The sequence below is a fragment of the Rousettus aegyptiacus genome, unplaced genomic scaffold, assembly GCF_014176215.1.
Source record: "Rousettus aegyptiacus isolate mRouAeg1 unplaced genomic scaffold, mRouAeg1.p scaffold_m13_p_7, whole genome shotgun sequence".
Lineage (NCBI taxonomy): Eukaryota > Metazoa > Chordata > Mammalia > Chiroptera > Pteropodidae > Rousettus > Rousettus aegyptiacus.
This window is the reverse complement of record NW_023416310.1, coordinates 95,968,721-95,994,849: the sequence shown is the minus strand read 5'-3', so window position 1 is coordinate 95,994,849 and position 26,129 is coordinate 95,968,721. Positions and strand designations below refer to the sequence as shown.

At 55.5% G+C, this 26,129-nt stretch overlaps 1 protein-coding gene across 5 annotated transcripts; it reads right to left on the bottom strand.

Annotated features, from left to right (window-relative positions):
• Positions 1 to 286: 286 nt before the first annotated feature.
• PCDH1 (protocadherin 1) lies at positions 287 to 26,129 on the bottom strand. Of its 5 annotated transcripts, XM_016124162.2 has the most exons (6): positions 25,030 to 25,218; positions 16,325 to 17,187; positions 11,176 to 13,371; positions 5,921 to 6,140; positions 4,902 to 4,940; positions 3,795 to 3,905 (listed from the first exon to the last, which is right to left on the bottom strand). In XM_016124162.2, exons 1-5 carry the CDS (start codon positions 25,067 to 25,069, stop codon positions 4,915 to 4,917), a joined length of 3,345 nt encoding a protein of 1,114 aa, XP_015979648.1. In that variant the 5' UTR covers positions 25,070 to 25,218; the 3' UTR covers positions 3,795 to 3,905; positions 4,902 to 4,914. The 5 variants fall into 5 exon arrangements, with proteins under 5 accessions (XP_015979646.1, XP_015979644.1, XP_015979645.1 ...); XM_016124160.2 differs by lacking the exons at positions 4,902 to 4,940; positions 25,030 to 25,218 and adding an exon at positions 26,112 to 26,129 and having other exon boundaries at positions 287 to 3,905; XM_016124158.2 differs by lacking the exons at positions 4,902 to 4,940; positions 25,030 to 25,218 and adding an exon at positions 18,962 to 24,911 and having other exon boundaries at positions 287 to 3,905.

Genomic DNA, 26,129 nt, shown 5'->3' with positions numbered 1-26,129 from the left:
CCGAACCGGAGGGGGTAGGGGCGGTGCCTGCGCATGCTCGCAGCGGGGGATGGGGGGGGAGGTCAGAGAAAGACAGAAAGAGACAGAAATCATTACAAATCAACGGGATTGTGCTCGCAGCGCCAGGGATGGAGGTGGAGTGGGGGCGGGGCGGGGGCCCTTCCCAGGAGGAGCGAGGCGGTGGGAAGTGGCACGAACCAAGAGAAACACGACCCCAATGTGGGCACCTGACGTGCCCAAAACCCCCCTCCCCGACCCCCACCCCCCACCACACGAGAGAGACACGGCCCCCCTCCCTACTCAGATAACCCGAGGAGACACAGTCTCCCCCTCCCTGCGGGTACACACACCCGCCTGGGAACCCCATGGGCGAGACACAGTCCCCCCCTCCCAGAGAAGTCCCACGTAGAGACTTTCTCATGGCCAACAAAAGCCCTCCCGCCACCAGGAGACAGCCCCCACCCAGGGAAGAAATGGCTCCAGAGGCCGGGCCCTCAGAAGAGAGGTACCTCAGAGCCCTAGGAGAACAGACAACTCAGAGCTGCCCAGTCTCTTCCCAAAGTGCTGCAGGTCAGAGACCCCCCCAGAGCAGAGATGCAGGGAGGGCCAGAAATATCCTTCCCAGGCATGCTTCGGAGATCGCCCCATTCCCTGGGAAGACTGACATGCCTTAAGTATGCCCAGGAACCCTGGGAGGAAAACAAGCTCCCCAGGGAGCCTGGGGATGGGGGAGACATGCTCCCATGGTCCCCAGTGGGAATACATGTCCCCTCAGAGACTCCCAAGGGGAGAGATAGGGGTTAGGGAGCCCCCAGAGGTGAGGGATGCTCCAGAGACTCTCCCCCCCGGGGTGTGAGACACACTTCAGGGACCCTAGGAGAGAAAATATGTCCCCATATACCCTCCCCCTACCAAGAGACATGCTCTGAAGTAGGGGGCCGGGGACCAACTAGGTCCCCTCTAGGAAGACACTGACTGGGTCAGGCTGGGTTTGAGGGGGTATCCTCTGGCCAAATGTCGCCTATTTGTACATAAAACTGTACGCGACACAAGGCATTGGGGAAGGGCTTCACAGACCTAGGACCAACAGGAGTGGTCCCCAGTGCTGTCACCCATCCCCTGCCCACCTTTGGTTTCACCTCTCGAGTGCCCAGGTGGTGACAGACTCAGTGCTCTAACCCCAACCAGGGGGCTAGGGGCTCTGCTTTTGCCTGTGGGAAGGGCTCCTCCTCTGTGCTTCTTAGCCCTCCCAGCCATCTGGGCCACTCCTTCCTTCTGGCTTCTCCATTGTGCAAAATGCTTCTCTGCCCTTCCACCCAGTGCTCTGGGGTCTCCAAGACCAGAGCAGGATACCCAGGCCACCAGGGGCTTCTAGGGGGAGTCCACTCACCCCAAGAATGCCTCCTGTCTGGACCACCCTCTCCATCAAGCAAATGGACCTCATACAATCTTCTTGCCAGAATCCTGACCTCCCAGGACAGCCCTTGAGGCCACTGCCCCACCAGCTGAGCACCTCATGTTACCAGCTCCACCACTATTGCACCTGCCCCGTTTGTGCAGGGGGAAAGGGCTGTCTCTTCAACAAGCCCCAGCCCAATTTCTGGGCCTCCCCCAGGGAAAGGAGCCTTTGGCCAACCCCTAGACCTGGCTGCTGCCACCCCAGCCCACTCTACCCCCTGCCCTCCATAGAAGGGCTGTGGATGCTGGGGCTATCAGCCTAACAATGCTCTCCTTCCCAGCACTGTTACTCCAAGCCAAGTTAGGGGCGAGGAGCAGAGAAATAGGGTGACTCTTCAGCCCCCTGGCTTTTTCAGGGTAGAGGTGGGGTCTCTGGGGTTACAGGAGTCAAGATCCCAGCAACACAGCTCCCAAAGGCACCAGACAACCCAGCAGCCTGTACTCACCCCGCCCACCCTTGGGCCATCCCCCAAGCTTTGACTAAGTCAAGCAAGGGCCATACCCTGAGTCTCCAGCCTCCCAGCCTGGGCCCCTAGGGAGCTGGAGAGGTATGGGCCAAGGCAGTGGGGGTTTCTAGAAGGAAGAGGGACTGAGACTTTGAGATGGCCACAGTGGGAGATGGGGGCTCTACAGGATGCCCCTCACACCCTGGCCCCCTGAGGTGAAGAAAGGAATCCCACCTCATCATGGCTGACTGGGCTTCTCTGCCCCCCACTGCCCACCTGCTTCCCCACGGGACCCCTGACCCTGGCAAAGGGAAGCCCAACTGGAGAAGGGGTCCAGGAGCCCAGAGTGCCCTGAGGCAGCCCTTCCCACCCCCTGAGATCAAGGCAATGGTGGTTTTACAGGCTGAAGGGTCAGTCATGGCAGGGGCTGGGGGCTAGGGGGCAGAGAGGAAGCAGGGTGCAGGTCCCCCTTATTGGGGGCAGCAATCAGCCACCCCTGAGCAAACCTTCCTGCTCCCAACTCACCCAACCAGGCCAGAGGCACAGTCATTCCACCCCTGTCTAGCTGCCCCCCACAGCCTCAGGGCCCCTATGTGATGCTCATCTGGATATGGGGGGCCAGCCTGAGCGGGATCCCCCCCCCCAGGGCACAGCGCAACAGTTCCAAAAAAATAGAGATTTGTATTTTTAAAAAAAATTAAATAAAAGCCCAGCTCTGCTGATAGGCAAATGTTACCCTCATCCCCACCCCCACCCACCCACTGGTTCCCTGGCCTGCACCCCCATCCCACCACGGCCCCAGGGGTATTTACAACATGGAACAATAGAGGCCTGGGGTGGGGGGCACTGCGACAGGGAGAAGGGGGCACAGGGCAGGTCCCCCCAAGAGGGGTCCCCCAAGACAACACAATATCAACAAGAAAAGTTGCAAATCAGGCAGAAATGGGGACATCATTCCAAGGTCCTTATATACAGACACTGCATGACCAGCAGGGAATGGGGGACCAGATGGGACAGGCATGGGCATGTGGCGGGCAGGTGGGCCAGCCTAGGAATAGGAAGGGAAGACAAGGCCTCCGCCCCACTCTCACCCCCATCCTCACCCCACCTTTGGTAACAAAAGCCCTTCGGGGAGCCCCCGGTGGTCAGGAGTTTCCTCTGGGAGTTCCCAGGGAGAGGGGCTCCCTAGCTCAGCCCTGCCTCAGTGTGGAATGGGGCCTCCTACCCGCCTCCGGTCGGCCATGCGGGAAACAATGAGCTAAAAGTGTGCTGCCCACCCTTGACTCCCCCATCTGCCCAAAGTGAGGGAGTGCTCCCTGGAAGTCGAGGGACAGGAGCCAGTCACTGTAGAAGAGCCCTCTTGGGCATCAGCTGAGGGAGCCCCAGAAAGGGGAAGGAGGGGCTCCCTGGGGGCTGAAGTGAGGGGAGAGGACCTGGACCCTGCATGGGGGAAGGGCCAGCGTGGTCATGAGGCCAGTATTTCCCCCACTTGGGGCCCTGGCCAAGAAGTCCACGCTGGAGGGGTCAGGAGTGGGGGCCCTGGAATGGACCCGCATGGGAGCTGGCCGGCAGCTGGGTGAGGGGTGGCCGCCGGCCAGAAGGGGGCTCACAGGTAGATCTCGCGCTTGGCCGTCTGGGCAGATGCCGGTGTGGCTGCGGGTGGGAAGTCCGAGGTCTGGGTCAGGGGGATTTCCTCCAAGGTGGCCGAGTCCTTGCAGGAGTCATGGCTACTGTGGGAGAAGGCACTGTAGGAGGGCAGGAGGCGCACAGGGGCCGTTTTGGTGTTCCGGTCTTCTGGGGGGCTGGGGCTGCCGACGCCAGCAGGCTCCTGCCCTCCTCGGTCCTGGTAAGGCACGAAGGTGGAGAGTTTGAGGGCGCTGCTCTTGGTCCGGCGGCTGGGGGACGACTGGCCAGGCATCCAGCACGTGTCAGAGTGACCAAACTCGCTGCACTCCCGGGTACATGTGCCCGTCATGGCAACATCAGGCAGAGGGCGCAGGTCTGCAGAAGACAGAGGGAGGACGGTCATCAGGCAGGGCGGCCTCGCAAAGCTCCACTCCATGGCCTCCTACCGGGGTGCCTCGGAACAGGGGTGCACACCCCTTCCTGCCCACTGAGCTCAGAGGCACATGCGCCCTCGAATAGACACACATACTCCCACCATCCACCACACACTCACTTTCTCACGCACTCACGATCTATCCTTAAATAGACACATTCCTTCCATCTTCACTCACCCTCTATCTCTGCTCACACACACCCACCAAATTTGCCTTCAGATAGGTGCACAAACACACAGCTCCCCTACGCACTCCATCACCGATCTCCATCACTCTATCCTCAGACAAGGTGGGCACATACTTCCTTCTGAAACCCCTCAAGCCTGACTATGCTCCCAGCTGTCCTGGAATCCCACCCCACCCCAGCACAGCAAGGTTCTGCTTTAAAGCCAGGGTGAGGGTACACGCTTCTGTGTGAGGAGTTCACACTCACACACCCACAAGTACACCCATGCAGCCCCCCACCTCACTCTGGCCCCCTATGCCAACCACCACCCCTGGCCTTGCCCCGGCTCCCTGCCCAAACACCCACGGGAAAAGGAGTTGGCCGCCTGACATCAGCAGTAGACCAGTGTGGTTGCTGGGCAGCAGAGTCTCCATGGGAACAGCTGGGTCACAAGCACTTCCTGTCACTGTTACCCTGTCCCGCCTTTGCTCAGGGATAGTGCTAGGCAGTGACCCCACCTCAGGGACTGATTGAGCAGCACTGCGTGGGGCAGGGGCTCCCTTGGCACCGCCCACCTTGGCTTGGCCTCCTGCCAGTGCAAGGTGAGGAGGGGACAGCTCTGTTGTTAACCCTCAAAACACCAAGGCCCTTCAGCTCAGGTGGAGTTGGGGACCCACCATGGCACGGAGCAGAGCACGGGCATTGGGTGGGCGGGGCTGGGTGCTGGGCCGAGTCCCCCAGATCCCAGACCCCAGAGTAGCTCCCACATACCTGGCACTCCGCCTCAGGGCCTGCTCCTGCCAGCCGGCTCTGCGCGGGCACAAAAAGGACGAGATGGGCATGAGATAGAGCACGGAGGGGCAGGGTGGGGGCGAGGACACTCTGAGACCTGGGGCCTGGGAGGTCAGACTAGGGCCCTGTGCCTGAGGGGTGGGAGTAGAACTTTTCATCTCTCTTTAGGGGGCTGAGGGAATTTGGAGAGGGAAAGGGTGAAACCCAATGACAACTCCAAGCTGGAGAGTCTTTCCATCCCAGGGGGAGGTTTACTCAGTCTCTCCCTCCACAGGCTGCCATGGATGACTTCACACGCACACACGCGTGCACACACACACTACATACACACCTTCTGACAGCATGCCCACCACACGCTTCACACTGACTTCTGCTCCGGCCAGGACCTCCCTTGTGCCATCACCCTCCAAGCCCCTCTCAGACAAGCCTTTCCCCTCCCCAGACCTCCCCACTCCATTTCTTCAGCCAAACCCTCTCCCGTTCCTCCCCCCAGGGGATCATCATACCCTTCCCTGAGATCCTCAAAGCATCCAGGGTCCCCTCCTTTTTCTCAGGGTTCTCCAACCCTGTTATGGGACTCTCCTTGCCTCAAGGTCCCTTCAAGTTTCCCTCACCACTACCTGAGCCCTCTGGCCATCATTCTCAGGTTCCAGTCCCCAGGGAGGCAGGACAATGTAGTGATGAATGCAAGGTCTTTGGAGTCTGAGAAGCCTGGGTTTGAATTCCTCCCAGCTCCGTCACTTCCTATGTATGATTGTGGGTAAGTGGCTCATCCTCTCTGAGCCTGTTTCCTCCACTGTAAAGTGGGCACGATAAAGTTCTCAGGTCAGAGAGAGGTTATGAAGATTAAATGAATATATACCTGAAAGCACTCAGCACAGTGATTACTGCTGAATATACAAGAAGCTCAATAAATGGAGGATATTTCTAAGGTCTCATCACCATTCTTTGGCTTCTGTTCATTCCTGGGGTGTCCCAACCATGCTGATGATCCTCACCGTTCTCAGGGTGCTCCATCTCTCCTATGCTGCCGTCGGGGGTGGTACGCTCATAGTGATCCTCAGGCAGAGCCAGGGGACCAAGTCGAGGCCCCGAGGATGACTTGCTGGATGGCGTCTCAGACTCTTCCAGACCACTATCATAGTAACTGTGCTGGGATGGGTCCTGCAGCTCCTGGGCCTGGCTGGTGGCGGAGAAGGTGACGCGGCGGTGAGGTAACTGCAGGGAGAGAAACCGTCACTGCTGGCCAGCCAGCCTGCCTCTGGGGGCCCACCACCACACCAGGCCCCAGCCTCAGCCAGGCCCACCCCCAGAGCTTCCAGCCCCCTCAGCAGCAACCAAGAAGAAGCCCAGCCCCCTAGCACAGCATAGTCCCCAGAAGGCACAGACCTCAGCAGAGGACTGCCCCTTAATTCTAAAACAGCTCCCAGTACAGCCAAGACCACACACTGGAAGTCCCAACAAGCATAGGCCCCAATGTTATTATAGCCCCCAGGCCACCACAGTAAGCCTAATCAAGTACCCCTTGTTACAGCACAGCCTCCCAATACTGGCACAGCCTCACTTTAATTCCAGAACAGCCAACACCAGAATGGCACAATACCAGCCAACTCTCCTAATTCCAGCACAGCCTTTAAACGCTAGCAAGCCTCCAGTTTCTAGAACAGCTCCCTAAAAGCAGTACAGACACCTAATTCTACAACAGCTCACCAATACAACAGTCCCCTAATTTCCAAACAGCACCCCCCAAACTCCAGCTCCTCACCTGTCTCATTGCTCTGTAACTTCCCATTGCATCCATCCAAATGAGGTGCCAACCTCTTTCTGATCCTGTTCCTCATGTCTGTTTTGTAATGTTGTAGGCAGCCTCTGGACTCCCTGCCGAGTCTGCTCCCACTCAGCCCCCCTGTCCCCACTTTACTCTCCTCCAGAGAGGCCTGGGAGTGGAAAAAGTTGGGTAGGGGAGAAGGAAAGGGAGCCTGATAACAAACCAGGGCATGTTGGGGGTGGGGAAGCAGAACAATGGATACTCCTCTGCCCCCCAGATTAGGAAATAGTGTTAACTGTAGAGGGCATGGCCCAGGAAGACCTGGACCTGGCGGGGCGCTGGGGGTGGGGACAGGGGGCTGCTGTCAGGGGTCAGGAAGCCTGGCCTCAGATGGACTCTTTCTAGGAAATAGGAAGGAGCTTTTAGAAGGTGCCACCAGCTTGGTGGAACCAGGACTTAAAAGCTTGGACTGGGGGCTGGGCTGGGGGGAGTGGAATGGTCACAGTCTGCTCCCAGCCAGCAGCCCTGTCTGCCTGCCACAGGTTAATGATCATCCCAGGAACCTGGCAACCTCAGTTTGGCACTTGGCACAACCAGCCAGTCACCCAAACACCCACCTGGGACTGCCACCAATTTTCCTGCCAAACAGAAATTAGGACCCAGGGTCCCTGGAGGGCATGGGTCAGAGGAATCCAGGCCCAGGGCCCTGTTGATGGGTCTCCGGGCTCCCGCCAATTCTCTAAGATGTTTTTGGTGCTTTGTATTTCTTCTAAAGCCCTCGGTAGAAGGTTATCAAATGGCCAGAAGTGGTTCCAGGATTATAGACTCACCTTCCTGACACCTCACACAATCTCCATTTCATTCAAGGCAGTTGGGGTCGGGGAGGATGTCAAAACAAGAAGCTTTGGAGCTGATGGCAAGGCAGCCCAGAATTGCCTTCCCATCCTGGCTCCCACCCCATCTTCAGGAATAGGCAACCCCTTCTTGGGATCCTTGTTGTGATCTAAAACACTGAAGGGTCTGAATAGTGACAGACGAGGTCCCCAAAAGTGATCTGGATATTTGGGGCCGAGAGGATATAAAGAAGCACTGTCCAGCTTGTGTTGGCGTGACAGGCTCCAGGAGGGGTCTGAGAGGCACAGGCCAGTCTGGTTGTCGGGTACTTCTCTTTCCAATTTCCTTTTGAGACTTTAGCCAGCAGCCCTCCCTCCCTGCAGAACCCGTACCTGCTAATCTAAGTTTTCAGTCTTGCCTACTAGGCACATCACTTGGTCTCTTTTTCTTATGACTCTTTTCTGTAAAATGGAGGGTTGGGTTATACTCAATACCAAATGTTTCCTTTAATTCTGTACTTTAAATCTTAAAAAACCTAGATCTGATATTCTCTTCAGCTCCAGTCATGAAGTTCAGAATACTTGCTGGATATTTCCAATTGGCTGTCCCTGCTGGCCCTTCAGATGTATGTCTGAAACCAAATTCCAGGCTCAGAAGGATGATGTCTATCTACCTGGGAATCCTGGTAGCTCACCCCTATTCCCCATCCCTACCCTGCATCCAATTACTCCATGAGTCCTATGGGTCTTTTCTCCCTAAGTTCAGCCCAATCCATCCATACATCATTCCCATTGCCACCACCTTAGGTCAGACCACAGAGTTTCAACCCTGTACCTTTACCTCTACCCCCTTTAAGTCCACCACACACTCCAGTGAACTATCTAAAACTCAGTCCATCCAAAACTCATGAGTTTTCCAGAACTACCATTTCCTCTTAAGGAATTTTTGGCAAGACAACCTACAGTCCTTCCGGTTTCATCCCTCAGCTCTCTCCTATACCCTCGGCTCCAGCCAGAATGTTCTCCTTTCTGCCAATACCCTGCCCCCAACCTAGTCATGCTCGCTCCTGCCTCAGAAGTTGGCTCACAGGGTGAACCGCCTTCCCAACTGTTGCTTATCACTGAAAAAGTGGCTCAAGTTTCACATCCTCCTTCCAGGAGCCCACTCCCATGTCCCGCTCAGGTTTTCCGATACTGTGCTCCTCAAAGAAAGGGAGGGAGCACTACAGTCAATAAATTTGGAAAACCCAGTTACACAAAGTTTAACAGGTTTCTCCTTTCTGGCAGGCTTCACAGAGCCGCTAGTATGATTGTGTAGTTCTTGCTGCCAAAATTAATCTGATCATGGAACCCCTTTTTTATATAACAGATTTCCTAATGTCTTGTATTTGAATTCTGACTTTATTGCAAACTAGGTTTCACTTCTGTGAAATGAGCGTTAAAATGACTTACGTCACACAGAGTTACTAGCATTGAATGAGCTAATTCACATAGAGTGTACCTAGTAAAAACAAAAAAAAAAAAAAAAAAAAAAAAAGAAAGAAAGTGAGTAGTAACAGAAGTAAAAGTGAGACAAGTTGGGAAAAATTTTACTATGGCACTTCTCACTCAAAACTTAAGACTCTCAATTGCCTCATCTTTTCACTTATATGTCTTATACAAATGTGACCATGTTTCCTCAGGGTCTAGTACCATTGCTGAGCACACAGTAGGAACTCGGCCTTTGTGTTTTGGTGATGACAACGGCATTGTTCAGTTGTATCCGAATGTGGGAGAAGGTATTCAATGTGGTGCCATGCATGGGTTGGATTGGAGCCAAGTAAGAGATAACCCCTCAGACCCTGGGAAAGAGAGAGATGAAGGAGCTAAAGGAATACAAGAGCTGGTGGCAGCAGGTTAGGAACAAGAGAAAGAATGGATGGTCAGGAGTTGTTGGCGGTCACCCTGGAGACGCTAATTTGTCTAGGAGAAATGCAATGAAACTAGATTTCACGTCCCCACACCCCACTCCTCCAAAGCCCCCAGGAGTTTTTACTTTGGGGCTATCCCCAGCGCATCAGGGACTTTGTGGACAGAATCAGAACAGAGAGCTGGCGCCTTGGACCTCTTGGGAGTATCTCAGGCCTCCTCGGTTGCCATGGAGTCAGGTTGCCTCTGGCCTCAGAAACTCACCCAGGACCTGAGGGCCCATACCCACTTTAGCCTTCTCCCTCTAAGGCACAGCCAGAGACAGGGCAGACCCAAGAGAGCAAGAAGTGAGAGACGGAGAGAGAGAGAGAGAGCCAGCAGCCCAGGTGGCCAGAGCAAGGAGCTGAAAGAAGGGAAGGGAGGGGTCAGGACTAGGATGCTTCAGCCCATCGTCAGGGAGCACCCTAAGAGTGGGGATACAGAGCAGGTGAATCTGAAAGACTTGAGGAGTCCCTCCCCTCTCCCTGGGCCCTCCCTCCCCGCAGTCCAGGATGGTGATCATTGTGGGGACACACTGGGCAGAACCAGCAAATTGCTGGGTGTTTAGTGGTACTGGGATGAAGATGCTGGGAAAGAGACTTGGGAAGATCCTGCCCTGAGGAAAGGTGGTGATATAATCAAGAGGTTTTGGCCTTCACCTGAGGCAGGCAGGCTGCATTCCACCCCCACCAGGCGCTCTGGTCTGTGTTCTGTCAGAGGCTGCTCAATGTGGGCAGATTGGCAAGGTCAAGTCCCAGCCAGAGGAGAAAGGGCGGGACTTGGGTACGCCTCCACCTGCCCTTTCTTGGTGAAGGGTGTCATTCCTAGGGAGAAGGTCTCACCAACATGGGGTAAGGTGACATACTGCTGGACACCTTCACTTGAAGGCCTCTCAGAAGGGCACTTTATCCGAACATAGGGGTGAATGGGAAGATGGTAAATTAAGATAGGGTTGGAGTATATGTGTGGGTCGAGGATTTGGGAAGGGACAGGAAGAAGAGATGGGGAAATTGGGTCAGGATGTAAGGAAAAAGGGCTGTTTCCAGTCTCTCTCACTCCTTCTCTCAGTTCTAGGAAAATAAGAAACCAAAACTCCAAAAATAGAGAACTTTATTGTCAAAGATAAGTGTTTGGGACTGGGGCCGGGAAACTGAGGCCCAGCCCCAGGATCCGGGGGTGCAAAAGAGGGTGATACACAGTACACACAGAAGGCACAAGTGGGGAGGCCCCTCCCTGACAGAGTCCCCACCCAGTCAGCCACCAGGTCTCCCTATTTCCCTCTAGAGGAGCACCAGAGCTGGTCTTTCATAGAGACCCAGGTTTGGAAAAGACTTCATCTCCACTTCCCTCCCCCTTCTGCTTCCAAACCCTTCTGCTCACCTGCCTATCAGCCCCGACCTATAAGACCCAGCAGCTGGTCTAGTGTCCCAGGATTTGACAAGTCACAGGCCTCTCCCAGTAGGGAGGGAGCTGGAGGAGGAGATCACACCGTCCCTCAATTGTCACTCGACCTAACCCTCCATGCCCGGGTGAGGTGCATTACCAGGGCTCCAGCATCCCAAGATCTTTGGTCCCACATCCCACCACTGGCTTGGGCCAGCGCCCACATGGGACCACACTGTCACTCCCACACCTCAGTCCAGATGGCCCCGTGGTAGGGGTGGGGTGGGGGCCGGGGCGTGCTGAGCCGCAAGGGCTGGCCTACCTGCTTGCTGGGGTATTTGGGGGGGTTGGTGCGGTAGCTGTAGTCAGAATACTGCTCAGAGCCCGTGGACGTGGTGTCCCCAGTGCCCACGAATGTGTTTGCAGGCGGCAGGTCCTGCACCACCTGGTGCTTCTTGGAGGCTGAGGGTGACTGGGGCTGCAGCTGGATGGAAGGCAGTGGGGAGTTAGAGCGGTAGTGGCGGCCCAAGTCAGGGCTGCCTGGTGGGTAGTTGAGGGGCAAGTGGATGCGGGGGCTGTCCCCAGGGGCATCACTCATCAGGTTGAACTTGAGAGACTTCTGCAGCCCGGCCTCATCCTCGTCCTCCACCGGCTTCACAGGCTTCGGGGACTTGCTCTTCTTGCCCTTGTTTTTGTTTCCCTTGGAGGCTTTGCTGCTGGGCTTGGGGGCATACAGGTCCTTGGTCTCCTTCTTACCAGCCTGGTAGCCGCTCTTGGCCTCCCGTTGCCGGCAGTAGCGCACGAGCACTGCCAGGGCGATGAGCAAGGCCACAGCCACAACACCAGCCACCACGCCAAAGAGGATGTTGCCACGCTGCTTGGAGCGTTCATATTCTGGATCCCCAGCAATGTCGATGTCCAGCGGTGTGTCCAGGCTGTGGCCCAACAGGGTCTCCAGCAGTGTGCGGTTGGTCAGGGTCTCATTGACATAAAGGTGGACCAAGGCCGTGCCATAGCGCGGGGGCTTGCCGCGGTCACTGACCTTCACCACTAGGCGGTGCAGCCCATGGTGGCGCCGCTCGATCTCCTTCTCCAGGGTGATGGCACCTGAATGTGAGCCAATCTGGAAGAGTCCGTAAGGGTTGCCACCAGCGATACTGTAGGTCAGCTCAGCATTGACTCCGGAGTCAATGTCCTCAGCTGTCACCTGGCTCACTGTCTCACCAAGACGTGTCTGGGGGGTCAGCAGCCGGTGGGACGTGTTGGAAGGGGCAGTGATAAAGGGCGCATTGTCATTCTCATCCAACACGTTGATAGTGACGCCCACATAAGCGGAGCGAGGCGGGACCCCACCATCCACAGCCTTCAGCTGGAAAGTGTATGTGCTTTGCTGCTCCCGATCGAAGCTCAGGCTAGAGAGGATGGTGCCCGTGCCATTCTGGATAACAAAATCACCATTGTCCTGCTCCACTGTGAGCTGTACCCGGGCATTCTCCCCTTTGTCCCCATCAATGACTGTCACCATGCCCACTGGACTCAGTGCTGGCATGTTCTCCATTACTGAGAAGTTGTAGCCACTCAGCATAAACTTGGGGTCATTGTCATTGCAGTCTAACACATTGATGAGGACGGTGGCCGTGCCCTGGAGGCTAGGGCTGCCCCGGTCAGCTGCCACCACCTTCAACTCATAGTTTTCCCGCTGTTCCCGATCAAGGGATGTCTTCACCCGGATCTCTCCAGTCTCAGGTGAGATGGTGAAGAGGCCCTTGGCAGCCGGCTCAGGCTCGAGAGAGTAAACCAGCTCAGCATTGGAGCCCGAATCGGCATCACTAGCAGTGACCTCAGCTACCACTTCGCCTGGCTTGTTGTTTTCTGGGAAGGTGACCTCTGTGATACTCTGGGTGAATACAGGTGCATTGTCATTGACATCCACCACTTGCACCTTGAGGGAGTTGGTGCTGGAGAGTGGGGGGTTGCCAGAGTCCACGGCCACAATCTCGATGGTGTAGTCTTTGACCTTCTCGTAGTCAAGAGGGGTGGTGGTCTGTAGGAAGTACTTCTTCTTGCTGTCACTTCCCGTCTCACTGGCCTGGCGTAGCTGGAAGGGCACATCGCCTGCCACCACACAGGTGACGGCTGCATTCTCTCCTTCATCTCGGTCAGATACCTGCACCAGGGCCACAGCTGTCTCCTCTGCCACATCTTCTGAGATGTTAGCCATCCCATCTTGATGGGTCACCAGCCCTATGCCCCGGATCTCAATGGTGGGGGCATTGTCATTCATGTCCTTCACGGTCACCACCACCTGAGCGCGGGCACTCTTGGGGTTGGTGCCTCGATCCTTGGCAAGCACTGAGAAGCGCAGGGTACTTAGGTCCTCACGGTCCACGGGGCCCTGCACAGTGATAAGCCCAGTATTCCTGTCCAGTCGCAGAAGACGCCTCACAACTTCAGGTGCCTGATGGAACATATAGTCGATCTCTGCATTGGCACCTTGGTCCGAGTCATTGGCCTTCACCTACAGGGCAGCGGAGCAAAACAGGGAAAACAGGGATGGGTTAGTTTTGGATAGCAAATTAAGGGATGTACGTGCTGCCTTTCCACTGAGCATGGCAGACACGACTGACCTAGCATGGCACCCTTTCCAAAGGCAGTATGTGCGCTGCCCTTTTCTCAATCCTGACACGGTGGCACATATTACTGATTTGTTTTCCTGAGTGCAGATGCAGCCTGCAACTCCTCAGCAGTGCTACAAGCGACTACCAGAGATGGGAGAGGGCAGAATGAAATTCTGCTTATTATTCCTACACTAGTCTGCCCAGATATGGTGATGTGGGTCCAATCGTCCAATTAGTACAGCCCTTTCACCCAATTAAACTGGACTTCAACCCTTCTAAAGAGCTGGAAAGGTGTGAGCAATAGAGACGGTGTGTGTGCATGACATATATATATATATATATATATATATATATATATAATATGTATGCATGCATATACATGTATGTGAAACTGATTATGTGTGATCGTGGGAGAAGGTATATGTGTTTGTGAACATGTGTGTTTGCACATGAGTGGAGACCCTCCTGTCCACCTGGAGGCTACAAGTGAGAGGACTTCTTTTGAAAGCAGCCACGTAGGGATGTGGGTCAGAGGGAGCCCGCCAGGCCACTGCTCTGTCAAACCGGGGAAACCTGTTTCAGCAGCTTCTTCCCCTCCCCGCTGGGCTGGTGCTGGGTAGGCACCGACTTGAGGAATCTGGCCGAGCCTGTGGCCAGGAGGGAGGGGTTGGTGCAGGCCACAGAGCCTGCTGGCAGCGGCTGGGCTCCCAGCATCAAACAATGAACTGCCTGTCCCTTTGCAGTGGGCACGCCCTCCCACGCCAACTGAAGCACACACAACCCAACTTATACAAACATGGGTGGTAACGGGGCAACAGGAACCAGGTGAGAATAGCCATGAGGTGTCACTGGACAGGAGGAGTTTCGTCACAGCTCGACAGAATGTAATGGCAGTGCGGGTGGAGGATGAGCGGGGAGGACAGAACAGGCATAACTTGGCAGAGTTCTGAGGGGCAGAGCAGAAGGGTTTGAGGTTCAGATCCCGGCTCCCACTTCTCAACTAAATATGTGACCTTGGGCCAATTATTTAACCTCCCCAAGTGACAGTGGGGATAACAGAACCTATTTCATTGTGGTGAGGACTAAATGGAATAATACGTGTAAATGCCTAACACTGCTCGGCTGTGGCAAGTGCTCCGTAAAAAACATTGATCCCTCTTTTTGTTCATCCATCCATCCATTTATCCATCTGTCCATCTCTGAATGTCAGCTAACACAGTGGTGGGCACCAAACCTAATGGGCCCTCAAGCCACTGCTAGTCTCCTCTCCTTCCTGCCAGAACTTTTTTGACAGTAAAGACAGCCGGGCAGGGGTTCCCAGCTGCCCTGGTCTCTGCTCACCCCTGTGAGCCAAACTCTCACCCCTGTGAAAGCCAAGCAGTTTCTCCTTGTCCCGCCACTCCCTCAGTTTGTCTGTCCTCAACTTTTTTATTATGATTCCCACTGTCACCTTGTCTCTATATTGGTCACCCAGCTTTTTTATCTGCCTCTCTTGACATCATCCTTCTCTTTTTCTCTGTCTAGGACTCTCGACTTCTGTTTCCCTCCCATACATGCTCGGTTCTTTATGCCTCTTTCCACTGCCAGTTCTTTCCCATATTCTCTGTCGCTGCCCTGTGTACCTCTGGCCTCACCTCTGCCCCATGCTCCTGCATCACTACTGGGAGGGGTATAAATAAATGGTACAGGCACATTGGCTCTGTAGCCAGACTGTTGGACATGGACAAGGTGGGATCTGAACACAGAGTTAGATGATATCAGGCAAGTTTCCTAATCTCTATGGGCTCAGCTTCCCATCTGTAAAATGGGGATAATGCTTACCTTGTACTGTGGGGATTAAACGGTATAATACCAGAATGTATTTAGAGCAGTCCTGGCACCTAGGCTATTATTATTCAACATCCCCGACTGTCTGTCTCTCTTTTCTTTCTCAGCTTCTTTTCTATAGTTTCCAGTCCACCAGCCTCTAAAAAAAGGGCTGAAACTCCTCCCCATGCCCCACTTCAGTTTGAGGATGTAGGATGAAGGGTTTCCCAGGACAGGTAATGGTGTCCAGGGCAGGCTGAGCCCTCCTCAGCTCCCTCACATCAAAGATAGACAGCTTCAGCCCAGGGAGACGTAGAAAGGAGCTGGGCTGGCAGGAGGCCAGGTCTGAGATGACAGCGGGAGATACGCCCACCTGTCTGCAGGGACGCTTTCTCTGCTCCCTCCCAGGCCCTGGCCCTATCAAGCTGCCCAGCCCCTGGGGCAGTTCCCATGGAGAGGGGTGCTGAGAACAGCAGAGGCAACCGACCCCCCACTGTGCTATGCACCCACACCCATGGCCACGCAGCACCTAGCGGAGGAAGCCAGCATACAGACATCTGAGTAGTTTTCTAGAGCTCTGAGGACTCACCTGTCTAAAACAATCTCATGTGACTGTCAAGGATGGGGGCAAAGTAAGGCTCCGTCTTCTAGCTTCAGGAAAATCTTATCTGGCTAAAGAGCCTCTAGTTTGGAAGATACCCTTATCTTTGGAGATATTCTACCTGGTCAGAAGGTGATTCCCTTATTCCAGCTTGGCTCACAGAGCTCGGAGGAGATCAAGTGACTTGGGAGGGGTTTTACTTCTCAGAGATTTCTCCAACTTGAGTCTGCCTTGGGGCTGGGGGATTACTGTTCACATGCTATGTCACTCTCAATGAAGTGGCTTGACAGAGGAAAATAATATCACCTGTTGGGGTGGGCACAAGGGGTCTCACCCCAGTAACCTGGTGCTTCTCCATCTAAGTGAAAGGAACTCTCACCAGGTTAGGGTGGGCTCCCATTTCTAGAGATGGGTCACGCCCACAGTGAGGTGAAGGGGTCTCTCACCTGAATGACCGAGTGGCCGATGGGGCTGTTCTCCGACAGCTCAGCCTCGTAAGAGGGCCGCTCGAACTTGGGGGCGTTGTCATTGGTGTCAAGCACGGTGACGCGCAGAAGGGCACTGCTGGCACGTGGGGGGCTGCCACCATCCTGCACCTTGATGGTGAGATCATAGGAGTCCCAGCGCTCCCGATCCAGGTTGCCCATCACGATAAGCTGAGGCTGTTTCCCATCCTGGTCCTCTGCCACCTGCAGCCCAAATAGCTCCTGGGCCTCAGGCCCGGCCTGCAGCTCATAGGATGCCACACCATTGGGGCCAGCATCACGGTCTGAAGCCACTGGGATGGGGAAGAGTGAGCCAATGTTGGTGTTCTCAGGGATGGGCAGCGTGATGACCGGAGAGGCGAAGTTGGGAGTGTTGTCATTGATGTCCTGTACCTCTATCTGGCCCTCAAGCAGCCGGGGACTGCCGTTCTGCACAAGGTCCGTGATAGACACCTCGAACTCCAGGATGCAGGGCTCACCGGGAAGCTGGTTCTGGCATTCACGGAGTCCCTCGCGGTCGATAGAGGTCTCGGTGGTGAAGATGTCGCCTGTCTTGCCATCTACCCGCAGGTACGGGGCACCTACCTCTAGTTTGTACAGGTGGCCCGCATCTGGAAAGCCATAGTCAGCTGCGAGGCTCCCAATGAGGGTGTTGGGTGGCTGTTCCTCCAGCACCTTGTACACCACCCGAGTGGCACAGCCTGGGGATGGAGCCAGCAGGAGTAACAGTGCCAGCAGCACGGGGGGCAGCAACAACCGTCGCCCCCCAGGGCCTTGGCTGGGCCTCAGGGGCCCCATTCTGGCAGGCTCCAGAATCAGGAAGGCTGCAAGCGGAAGAGGCAAAACAGGCAGTCAGCGAGGAGGAGGAATCCGGCCTGAGGGCTGCCCGGAGCTAGCCTCCCGCTCTCCCTCTCCCACCTGCACACTACTCTCCCAGAAGGAGAGCTCAGCCCAGCACAGCACCCTCATTCCAGACCACAGAACCCTGAATCTCACCCACAGCTGGGTGGAGCAGTCATGTCAGCCCCAGCTGGAGGAGCCAGTACAGGACCTGGAACAGGTCTAGAGCGGCTCCCGCCCATGGAACGCCCTGACCCACTGACACTCCCTCCTTCCCTCCCTGCTCTCTGCTCAGTGCTTTGCCCAACACCTCCTTCTCACCAGCATCCTGCCTTAGTCACCCACGGTAATTACCCTGATACTGAGATAGAGACAGCTAGCTAGTGGAAGGGTGAGGCCTCGAGCACCCCCCACATGTGGTAGAAGAGACATGGGACCTTATATTCCCCAGAGCCTGGATCATTACTGCCCACACTGAGGGCCACTCAGGTTGGCTGGAGAGACAGGTGACAACGTCTTATTTCTTTCCCTTCTGTGATGCCAAGTCAATGTATGTATATGAGATATTGCATCTTAAATCCCTCGTCTGACAAAAATCACCCATAGTACCCAATGTTCCCCACTGCCCCATGAATGGCCAGCTTGAATTGGATACCAATTAAGGCCTAAAAAAGTTAGGGCTGAGGAGTCCTCCCTAACCTCCCTGCCCAACACACGTGTATTTCCGGGACTCCTCCCCGCTCCCTCTCTGCCTTCCACTGGGGCAGCACGGTGGGGAGGGGATACATAGGAGAGAGCAGACGTCAAGATTGAGGTCAGGACCACGGTCAGGAATGACAAAGCCTGGAACTGGAACTGCCTTGGCTTATCCCTAGCACCTGGGAGCCCAGCAGGTCTGACTGGGACAGAGCCGCCAATGACACTGCCAGCCTTTCCCTGACCACAACGCCCCCTCCCCTGCTCACAGTCTCTCAGTGAACATCTGGCCCCTATTTGATTCCTAGCCCCACAAACATCTGGCCCTTATTTCACATCTGGCTCCTCCTCCCCTTAATGGGTCCAGTTTCATCTCTCCCTGCCCATCCCCCAAATCTTCCAATTAGAGTTCTGTATGCCCTAGCCGTCCATTAGCTGCACCCCGTCACCACGATAAGCCACTTCTTCTGCCCATCTCCCTAGCTTTGAGGCTGTGCATTTACAGACCCCAGCCAGGCCTTCCAGCTACTATACTGCCCCTGTCTTGACTCCCTCCTCCTCTCCAACAAAACCATGGCCAAGCCCTTTATTCAAATCCAAAGTCTTTGGCCCGGAATTTTTAGCAAAGGGCTGAGGTTCCATCTCTTTTTCCCGTCTCCCCACTTGCACCTGGAACACCTGTCCTACGTCTGGAAATCCCATCCTAGGCTCTGTCACAGACCACACCCACCTTACTACACACAGGCTCTGGTCCCCTGGGAATCCTTCTCAGGCCTCTCCAGCCCCTGGTGACCTCTCCTTCCTCCAACTCACAGCCGCTTATTGTCTGCCTCAGCCCCGCCGCAATGAATCACCGTGCTGCTGGGACACCGCCCGCCCGTGTTCTTCATTTCCAGTATCGTGCACCTATTCCTGTGTTCTCTGCCTCTCCAGGCAAATGCCAAGCATCCTGAAGGAAGAGACAGGCTCCCTACACTCATCCCCCACCCATGTTCTTTCACAAAGCTGGGTACATTGTAGGTGCTCATTCATGCATTCAATAAACATTTATTGGACACTTACAATGTGCCGGGCTTTGTTCTGGGACTGGGACACGGCAACAAACAGGACGGATGCAATTGCCATCGTGGAGCTGAACTGGTTCTAACTCAATGACTATTTCTCAATTTTGTTTGGTTGTATCCATTTGACACCTGTCAGGCAGCAGGATGGAGAAAGGCAGGGAGTATGACCTCAGACAGTCTGAGGCAAGCCTCAGCTGCCCACTTTCTGGCTAAAGCAAATGATTTAGAGCCTCAGTTTCCTGATCTGTAAAATGGGGATAATACTACCTATTTTTGAGGGAGTTTGAAATCATGTGGGCTAAATGTGAGTACTCAACAAATGCCCCTGAAAGCACTTCCAATTGTAGTTATGTAATTGTTTGGGAAATAATCTTTGAATTGTTTGTCTTTCCTACAAGACTGAGCAGAGAACAGGAAAGTTTCTGCTTTGTTTAATCTTAGACCCTCAAGACTCCTCACCCTGGACTCCCACATACAGTAGGCACTCAGTAAAATAATTGATTATTTTAGCTCCCAGGCTTAGCCTACCCTGGCACTTTCGGTGTGGTCCTTGTTTGTTTACTTGCCCAGTTCCCCTACTGACAACCTGCTGGGGTCAATTTAATCCCTCTCTGTTTAGGTCCTGTAGTAGACGCTCAGTAGTGCTCACTGAACATGCAGATTCCTTAATCATGAGTCAAACACTTCCCTTCTTCCATGTAGTCAGCCCAAAATGCAGCAAGCCCTTCCCTGGTCACTCAGAATGTGTTCAAAGTATTGGAGGCTGTTATCAGATTAGTGTGTATTTGTTTCCAGTTGCAATCTTAATCTCTTCAAAGGAAGAAAAATTTATCTGATAGTCCATTTGCATCTACCTTCCAGCCACTTACCCTCTACTTGCGTGGGCCAGGTACAGAGCTCATCTTACCATCATGCCCCAGCCCAAACATGCCTGTCTCCAAAGAATCTCATTCTCTTCTGGGCCCCCACCTCACAGCCCACACACAACATGGGATTACTGTACGCACCAATTCCATGCATGATTCTTGGCAGGGTGAAGGTTACAGGCAATTACCTTAACCTGACAGAGGAGAAATATGGCAGGGACTGCTCGCCTCTACGCACTCACTCCAGATCAAGGATTCGTAAGCTTTTTGGGTCACATCCCCCTTTAAGAATTTTATAAAACTGTGGTGCAAATTCCGCCCCCCCCCAAAAAAAAGAATTCTCACAAAATTTGGCTATAAATCAGAGGTCTGTGGCCTGGCAGAGTTGGGTTAACTTTGATTTGGGGTCACAACCTGGGACTCTAACCCCTCAGGGCTCTCAAGCAACACAAACATGCTTGTGGTCCCCCCACCCCCAAGAGATTCCTTACCACCAGCAAGCACAGGAGGCAGGAAAGGACTGTGGCATCCAACTTCTGAGTTGGAAAGAGAACCACAGAAGAATATCCAAGGCAAGGAAGGTACGGGGGGGGAAGGGAGTTCCTGGGAGGAATGTGGGGACGGAAATGGGATTGGATGAGGGTACCCTTAGTAGTGGCAAGAGTTGAAGAAGATTTAGGCCCTTGAAGCACCTGGAGAGTTCCTTTCAAATGAGGATTGTCTGGCCCCATCCTTAGGAATTCGGATTCTGAAGTGGGGACCCAGAGAAATCCAGGCAGCAGGTTGCAATGGCCCTGACCTTCCGGGAACAACTTTGAGATACACTAAGTCCTAGAAGTTAAGAAAGAAGTGTAAACGCTATCATCATCACTTTTACCATCATCATTCCTGTCATCGCTAGGTCCCAGCTAACACTCCCTGAGATTTTACTATATTTGCATGCATTATTTTATCTAATCCTCCCAACCCTCTGAAATGAGTATTATTTTTTATTACACCATTCCCCATAGTACAGAAGATAAAATCGAGGCTCAAAAGGAATAATTAATTGTTTTAGGTCACAGAATTAGTAAGCGGAAGTCAGGATTTGAGAAAGAATGCCTCTTTACATTTCAGAGTCTGGGGGAAAGGCTGGATGGGGGAGAGGAAAGCAACAGAAATTACCCACTGAGGCCAGAATATGACATTTGTAATATGCCCCCCCTGCCCCGCCCATCCCTGGGCTGCTAAACCTGCCAGGCGAAGAGGGCAAGAGAAAAAGGGAGGGCATAAGGTTCAAGGACTGAAGGCCCCAGGCCCTCCAGGCTGCTTCAAGGCCCCTTGTGATGCAGGGAATCAGAGCAGCCAGAACAGCAGTTAGACACCTGGCTTCACCCTTGCTCCCACATCCCTGAACTTTGTCCTGGTGGTTGGTTATTGGGGGTCATTAGTTCCAGGTGGCAGCCTTTGAGGTGGTTTGTGCTTTATCTGCCCTTCCCCAAGCCCTGGCTGCCTTCCTGGCAAGGGTGTCCCCACCTCTACCCAGTGACATGGGCACCCAGGACCCTGAGAACCCAGAGGCTCAGCAGGGATACTGACTCATCCTCCTCAGGCCTAAGGAGCATAGTGAGGTGTGAGGGAGTAGAATCCAAGGAGGGCCAAGGAAAACACCATCTGTGTCAACATCTGGGAAGGGAGGAGGACAGTGGTGAGGGTTTACCTGGAACCTTCATTTCCAGCCCACCTCAGGCACCATAGTCCACTTCCTGCTAAACGTCGTGGCCAGAGAGGAAACATGTAGAGGCAGCTATCACTGTCCCAGTGACCAGGTCCGCCCTAGACCCCCTCCCCCACACACACCTGCACTATTACACAACAGCTACTGATACTGTGAGCACAAAACACCAAGGGACAAAGCTCATGTCTGGGAGAGGAAGGTAAGCAAGCAGAGCTGCATGGGGTGGAGCTGTTCAGAGGCCTCCCACAGTGAACAAGTGCCAGCCCTCAGCTCCTCTCCCTTCTCTTCCACAACCCTCTATTAGCCTCCACAGGGCTTCTAGGCACCTGCATTCTTGAGTCAGATTGTTGGGGTTCAAACCCTTGTTATACCACTTCCTAGCTGTGTTACCTTAGTCAAGTGACTTCACCTTTCTGAACCTATTTCCATATTGTGAAATGGAAACAATAAATCCTGCTTCTTGAAATTATTTGACAGGATTAAATGAGATCTGATGCATTAAGGTCTATTCTACTGTAAAGGGTTATGTACACACACACACACACAGACACACATATATATATCTTTCAATCACTGAATAGAGCATTTAATTGCCAGCATCGGGCACAAAGTAGGTGCTCATTGTTTCAATAAATAGATGAACTAATCCCCTTCCAGAAGAACTATGATGGCAAGGATGGCATGTGTATGTTACTACTGTACTGCATCCTCACCACCCATCATGGGCCCTGGCAGATAGTGGGTGCTCAATACACTGTTGAAAGAATCTCTTTCTACAGCACCAACTACCCTTGCTCATGGTAGGGGCAGCCCTCACCCCCATAAGGGAGGACCTCCTCCATCTCCTCACCCCCCAGCCTTGATTTCCATCCAGCCGCACCCCCACCTTTGCAGGCCCTCTCTTGGCTTTTCCACTCCGCGCTTCCACGCAGTTATCGCACTCTCTCTAGCCCAGCTCAGCTAAAGAAGTAGCCACAGGAGCAGCCCCTCTGCCAGGAGGATGCCAGATCAGTATGACACCCCTTTCCAACCAAAGTCCCTTTTGGAATTGGGGACTGGTGTGGGAAGCAGGGAAACCAGACCTGCTCCCCTACCACGCTGTCCCTGGCCCTCTCTGGAGGTCCTCATCCCTCTTTCCTTGATTCCACCCCATACCCTGGTCTAGTTGCAATTACAGATTTCAATCTTTACAGACCCCCGTGTCAAGACGTCAAGAAAGTAACACCCCGCCCCTTCTCACACACACACCCAGATCTCTGGACTGTCACAAACACCTGGGTGCCCTCTTTACAGGCAGCAAACGAAAGTTGGCCCAGAACAGGTATTAAAGGCTCCCTGCGTCTTCCAGAAGGTCCAAGACTCTGCAGGCCAGGGCAGCTCCCTGTCTACACAGCTGTGGCCAGCGGGTGCTCCCCGCACACACCCAGTGCTCCGGGCGTCTCCTCCCAGAGGACGCAGGAGGGTTGGGGACCGGCGGAGGTGGCCGTGTCTCCACCATCCTAGGGCTCCGGCGGCCCCACCCCCACACCGGCTGCGCTGGGCCTCCGGGAGCTCCAGGCTAGGAGGGGCCTAGCACGGTGAGAACGCGCGGAGACCAGCGGGCTCCTTGCACCCCCGGCCCCAGGGGCCAACGAGGGGAATCTCTCCTCCACATCTCAGGCCCCTGCGTAGGGTACCCCGCAAGCCCGCGTCGGCGGGAGCCGCGCAGCAGGCGCCAGGAGGGGGCGGGGAGCGAGCCGGCGCCGGAATCACAAAGCCGTGAGCCCCGGCGGGCGGAGACATTCTCATACACCGACCCTCTCGCGGCCCGTGGAAAAGGGTTTTTTGCCTCGCGCTCAATCTTCAAAGACCTCAAGGCCGACCCGAATATTTCCTGCTAGAAGGAACAGTCGCTATCACTGCTGGGGAAACTGAGGCCATAAGTCTGGGCTACCAAGGGGTAGCTAGGGGGAAAGGGTGCGAGTCCATCTCACCTACCAATTTTGCTTCTGCGGGTGCCGCGATCTCCCTTCTGGCCCCAAGGCCTTGCCCGCTCACAACTCTAGCCTGCAGCCAGGACTTGGCAGAGGGGGCGCCCAAGTGTGAGAGGGACACAGGTGTGCTGGGACCCAGGTGGCTCGAAGAACGCAGCTAAATGGTCCGAAGAGGGTCGCAAGCACCGCCCCAGGCTTGCACCTCTGTAAAGGGACTACGGCCATAGCGCCCTGGGGAGGCGGGATGGCGCGGCCTGCCAGGTCCGGCGCGTTCCGGGAATACCCTGTCGTCCGGCCCCGGAGTGGGGGTGGGGGAGACGCCGGCGGGGGAAGCCGGTTCCTCCCGCCCCCAGGGTTCCCGCTGTGCCGATATTTACAATAACAATGTCGTGATTAAGGCGAAGGGGCGCTAGGGGCTCGCCAGGCGTCTCTGGTTTCCTTAGACGGAATCTGGCCTCGGAGAGAGAGGGGCAGAGTGTGTGTGTTTGTGTGTATATGCCGAAAAGTGGAATGTGACACTGCTGGTGGAAGGTGTGTGTGACACCCACTGTTAAGACGTGTGAAGCAGTGCGTTCTGTGCGTGTGATCGTGAGGCACTGCTGCAGGTGCCACTTACTGTGCTAGGGTGTGTGCCCTCAAGGCCTGCGTTGAGACACTGGGTTATGTTGCTGTGGGTGCAGTCGAGGGATGCATGTGTGTACCTATGTTCTAACCAAGGAGTAGGTAACATAATGTATGTTAAGGCGTGTTCCTTATAGGAATATGTGTGTGTGTGTGAGGCTAGGTTTTGAGTATTCATCTGGCGAACTATGGCCGTGACACTCCTATGGGAGGGCACAGGATTTTGTCTGTGTGTCCGAAAGTCACACCCGGTTGTGTTCCGTTGCTGGGTATGGCCATGGGTTGTGTGTTTATGCTGCTGAGCATGCAGACATTGAAGCGGATTCTGAGCCAGTGACGGTGCCCCAGTGGGCGCTGGTGTGCGGAAGGTACGTCTGTGTGCACATATGTACCGATGTAGGCATGTGTGTACATATGTCCGTGGTCTGGCCCTCCCGGTGCCCGGGGGAGCTGGAAGCACCCGAGTGAGCTGACCTGGTCGCCCAACAAGTGTGTGTGTGCCTTGTGGATGAGGGTCCTTGTTGCTTCGTCCTCGGGGAGCCTCCTCCCCGAGAACTGGGGGCTGCGCGCTTCCCCCAAACCATTTCCATCCCGCGCGCTCCTAGAGTCCCCTTAAGCCCGCGGCTCCAAGCGCACAGGGGTGCGGGACGCCGAGGCTGGGGTCCGGTGCAGCACCTCCTTTCCTCGCTCGGCTACTCGCCGCCTTGGAGGCTAGGGTGCTCTGGCCTTAATCCCCACTCTGAGCTCCCAGGCTCTCCCACCTCTGCCCCGGAGCGCCAACAGGGCCCCAGTGGCCTCGCTCGGATGAGCGCCCCTCCCGCAGCTCCCGCCGGCCATGGCCGCTCCCGGCTGGGAGCCGCCGCCGCCTCCACCGCCGCCGGATCCTTACCCGCCTCGGGGCAGCGCCGGCCGCGGGCCCTGCAGTCCATGAGCCACCACCGGCCCCGGCCCGGGCTGCGGCTCGGCACGTCTCGGGCTGGCACTGCGGTTCAGGCTCCGGCTCCGGCTGGCTCTAGGTACAGCAGCCCCGGCCGCTTCGCGTCCGCGCCGCGCTCCCGCTCCCCGAGTGTGTGAGGCGGCGGCGGCGGCGGCGGCGGCGGCGGCAGCGGCGGCGGCGGAGCCAGCAGCGAGCGGAGCGCACAGCCCGGCCCGCCCCCTCCCTCCTCCTCCCTCCTGGCCCGCCTGCCTGCCTCCCGCCCGCCTCCCCGCCCCCCCTCCCGGCCGGGAGGTGGAGCTCCGGACCACTCTGGTCCCACTGGGAGGGGACCCCAAGCACCGCTCCCCAAAGCCAGGAACCCCCCTTTTCTATCTCTCTGCTACCCGGGGCCCGGATACACAGGCCGTCCCCATCCCTGGCTCTTCACCTTACACACACTTAAACCACCCAAGCCCTCATCTGGGACCCCTCCCGAATTTCCTTCCTAACCTCGCTCTAACACCTGTCCCCTACCCTGTCCCCTGGGAAGTCAAGGCAGGGGTAGTATCTTCCCCAGAGCCTTTCCTCCTGGACATTTGCTTCTCCAGATTTACCCTCTTCCCGACAGGACCCTCGGATCACCCGGTGCGGCCCTCCCTTCCCACTGCGTTCCAAGGAAGTCCACCCTTCCCCCTCTGGCCGAAGCCGAAGCCGCAGAGCGGTCAGCCTCGGTGGCCGCAGCAAGCCGTGGAGGTGGGGCTATGGAGGGGACCATGAAGGGGGGAGGGTAATGAGACCCGGGAGCTCCTCTAGAATGAGGATGGGGGAGATATGCACGTGTGAAATGAGGTGCCGCGCCCGAGTCAGGCTATTCAAGGGTCCCCCCCAAACACCTGCCCTGAGGGCGGCAAGGAGTTGTGGCCCACGCATTACCAGTGACATACACACATTCACGCAGAGTCACACAGGACCCTGCCCCTCGAGGCCGCGCAGTGTCACGGCCTGTGTCACACGCCCTCGCAGTGCCACCCGCTCCCTGTCACATTCACACTCACCGAGTCACACACGATGTC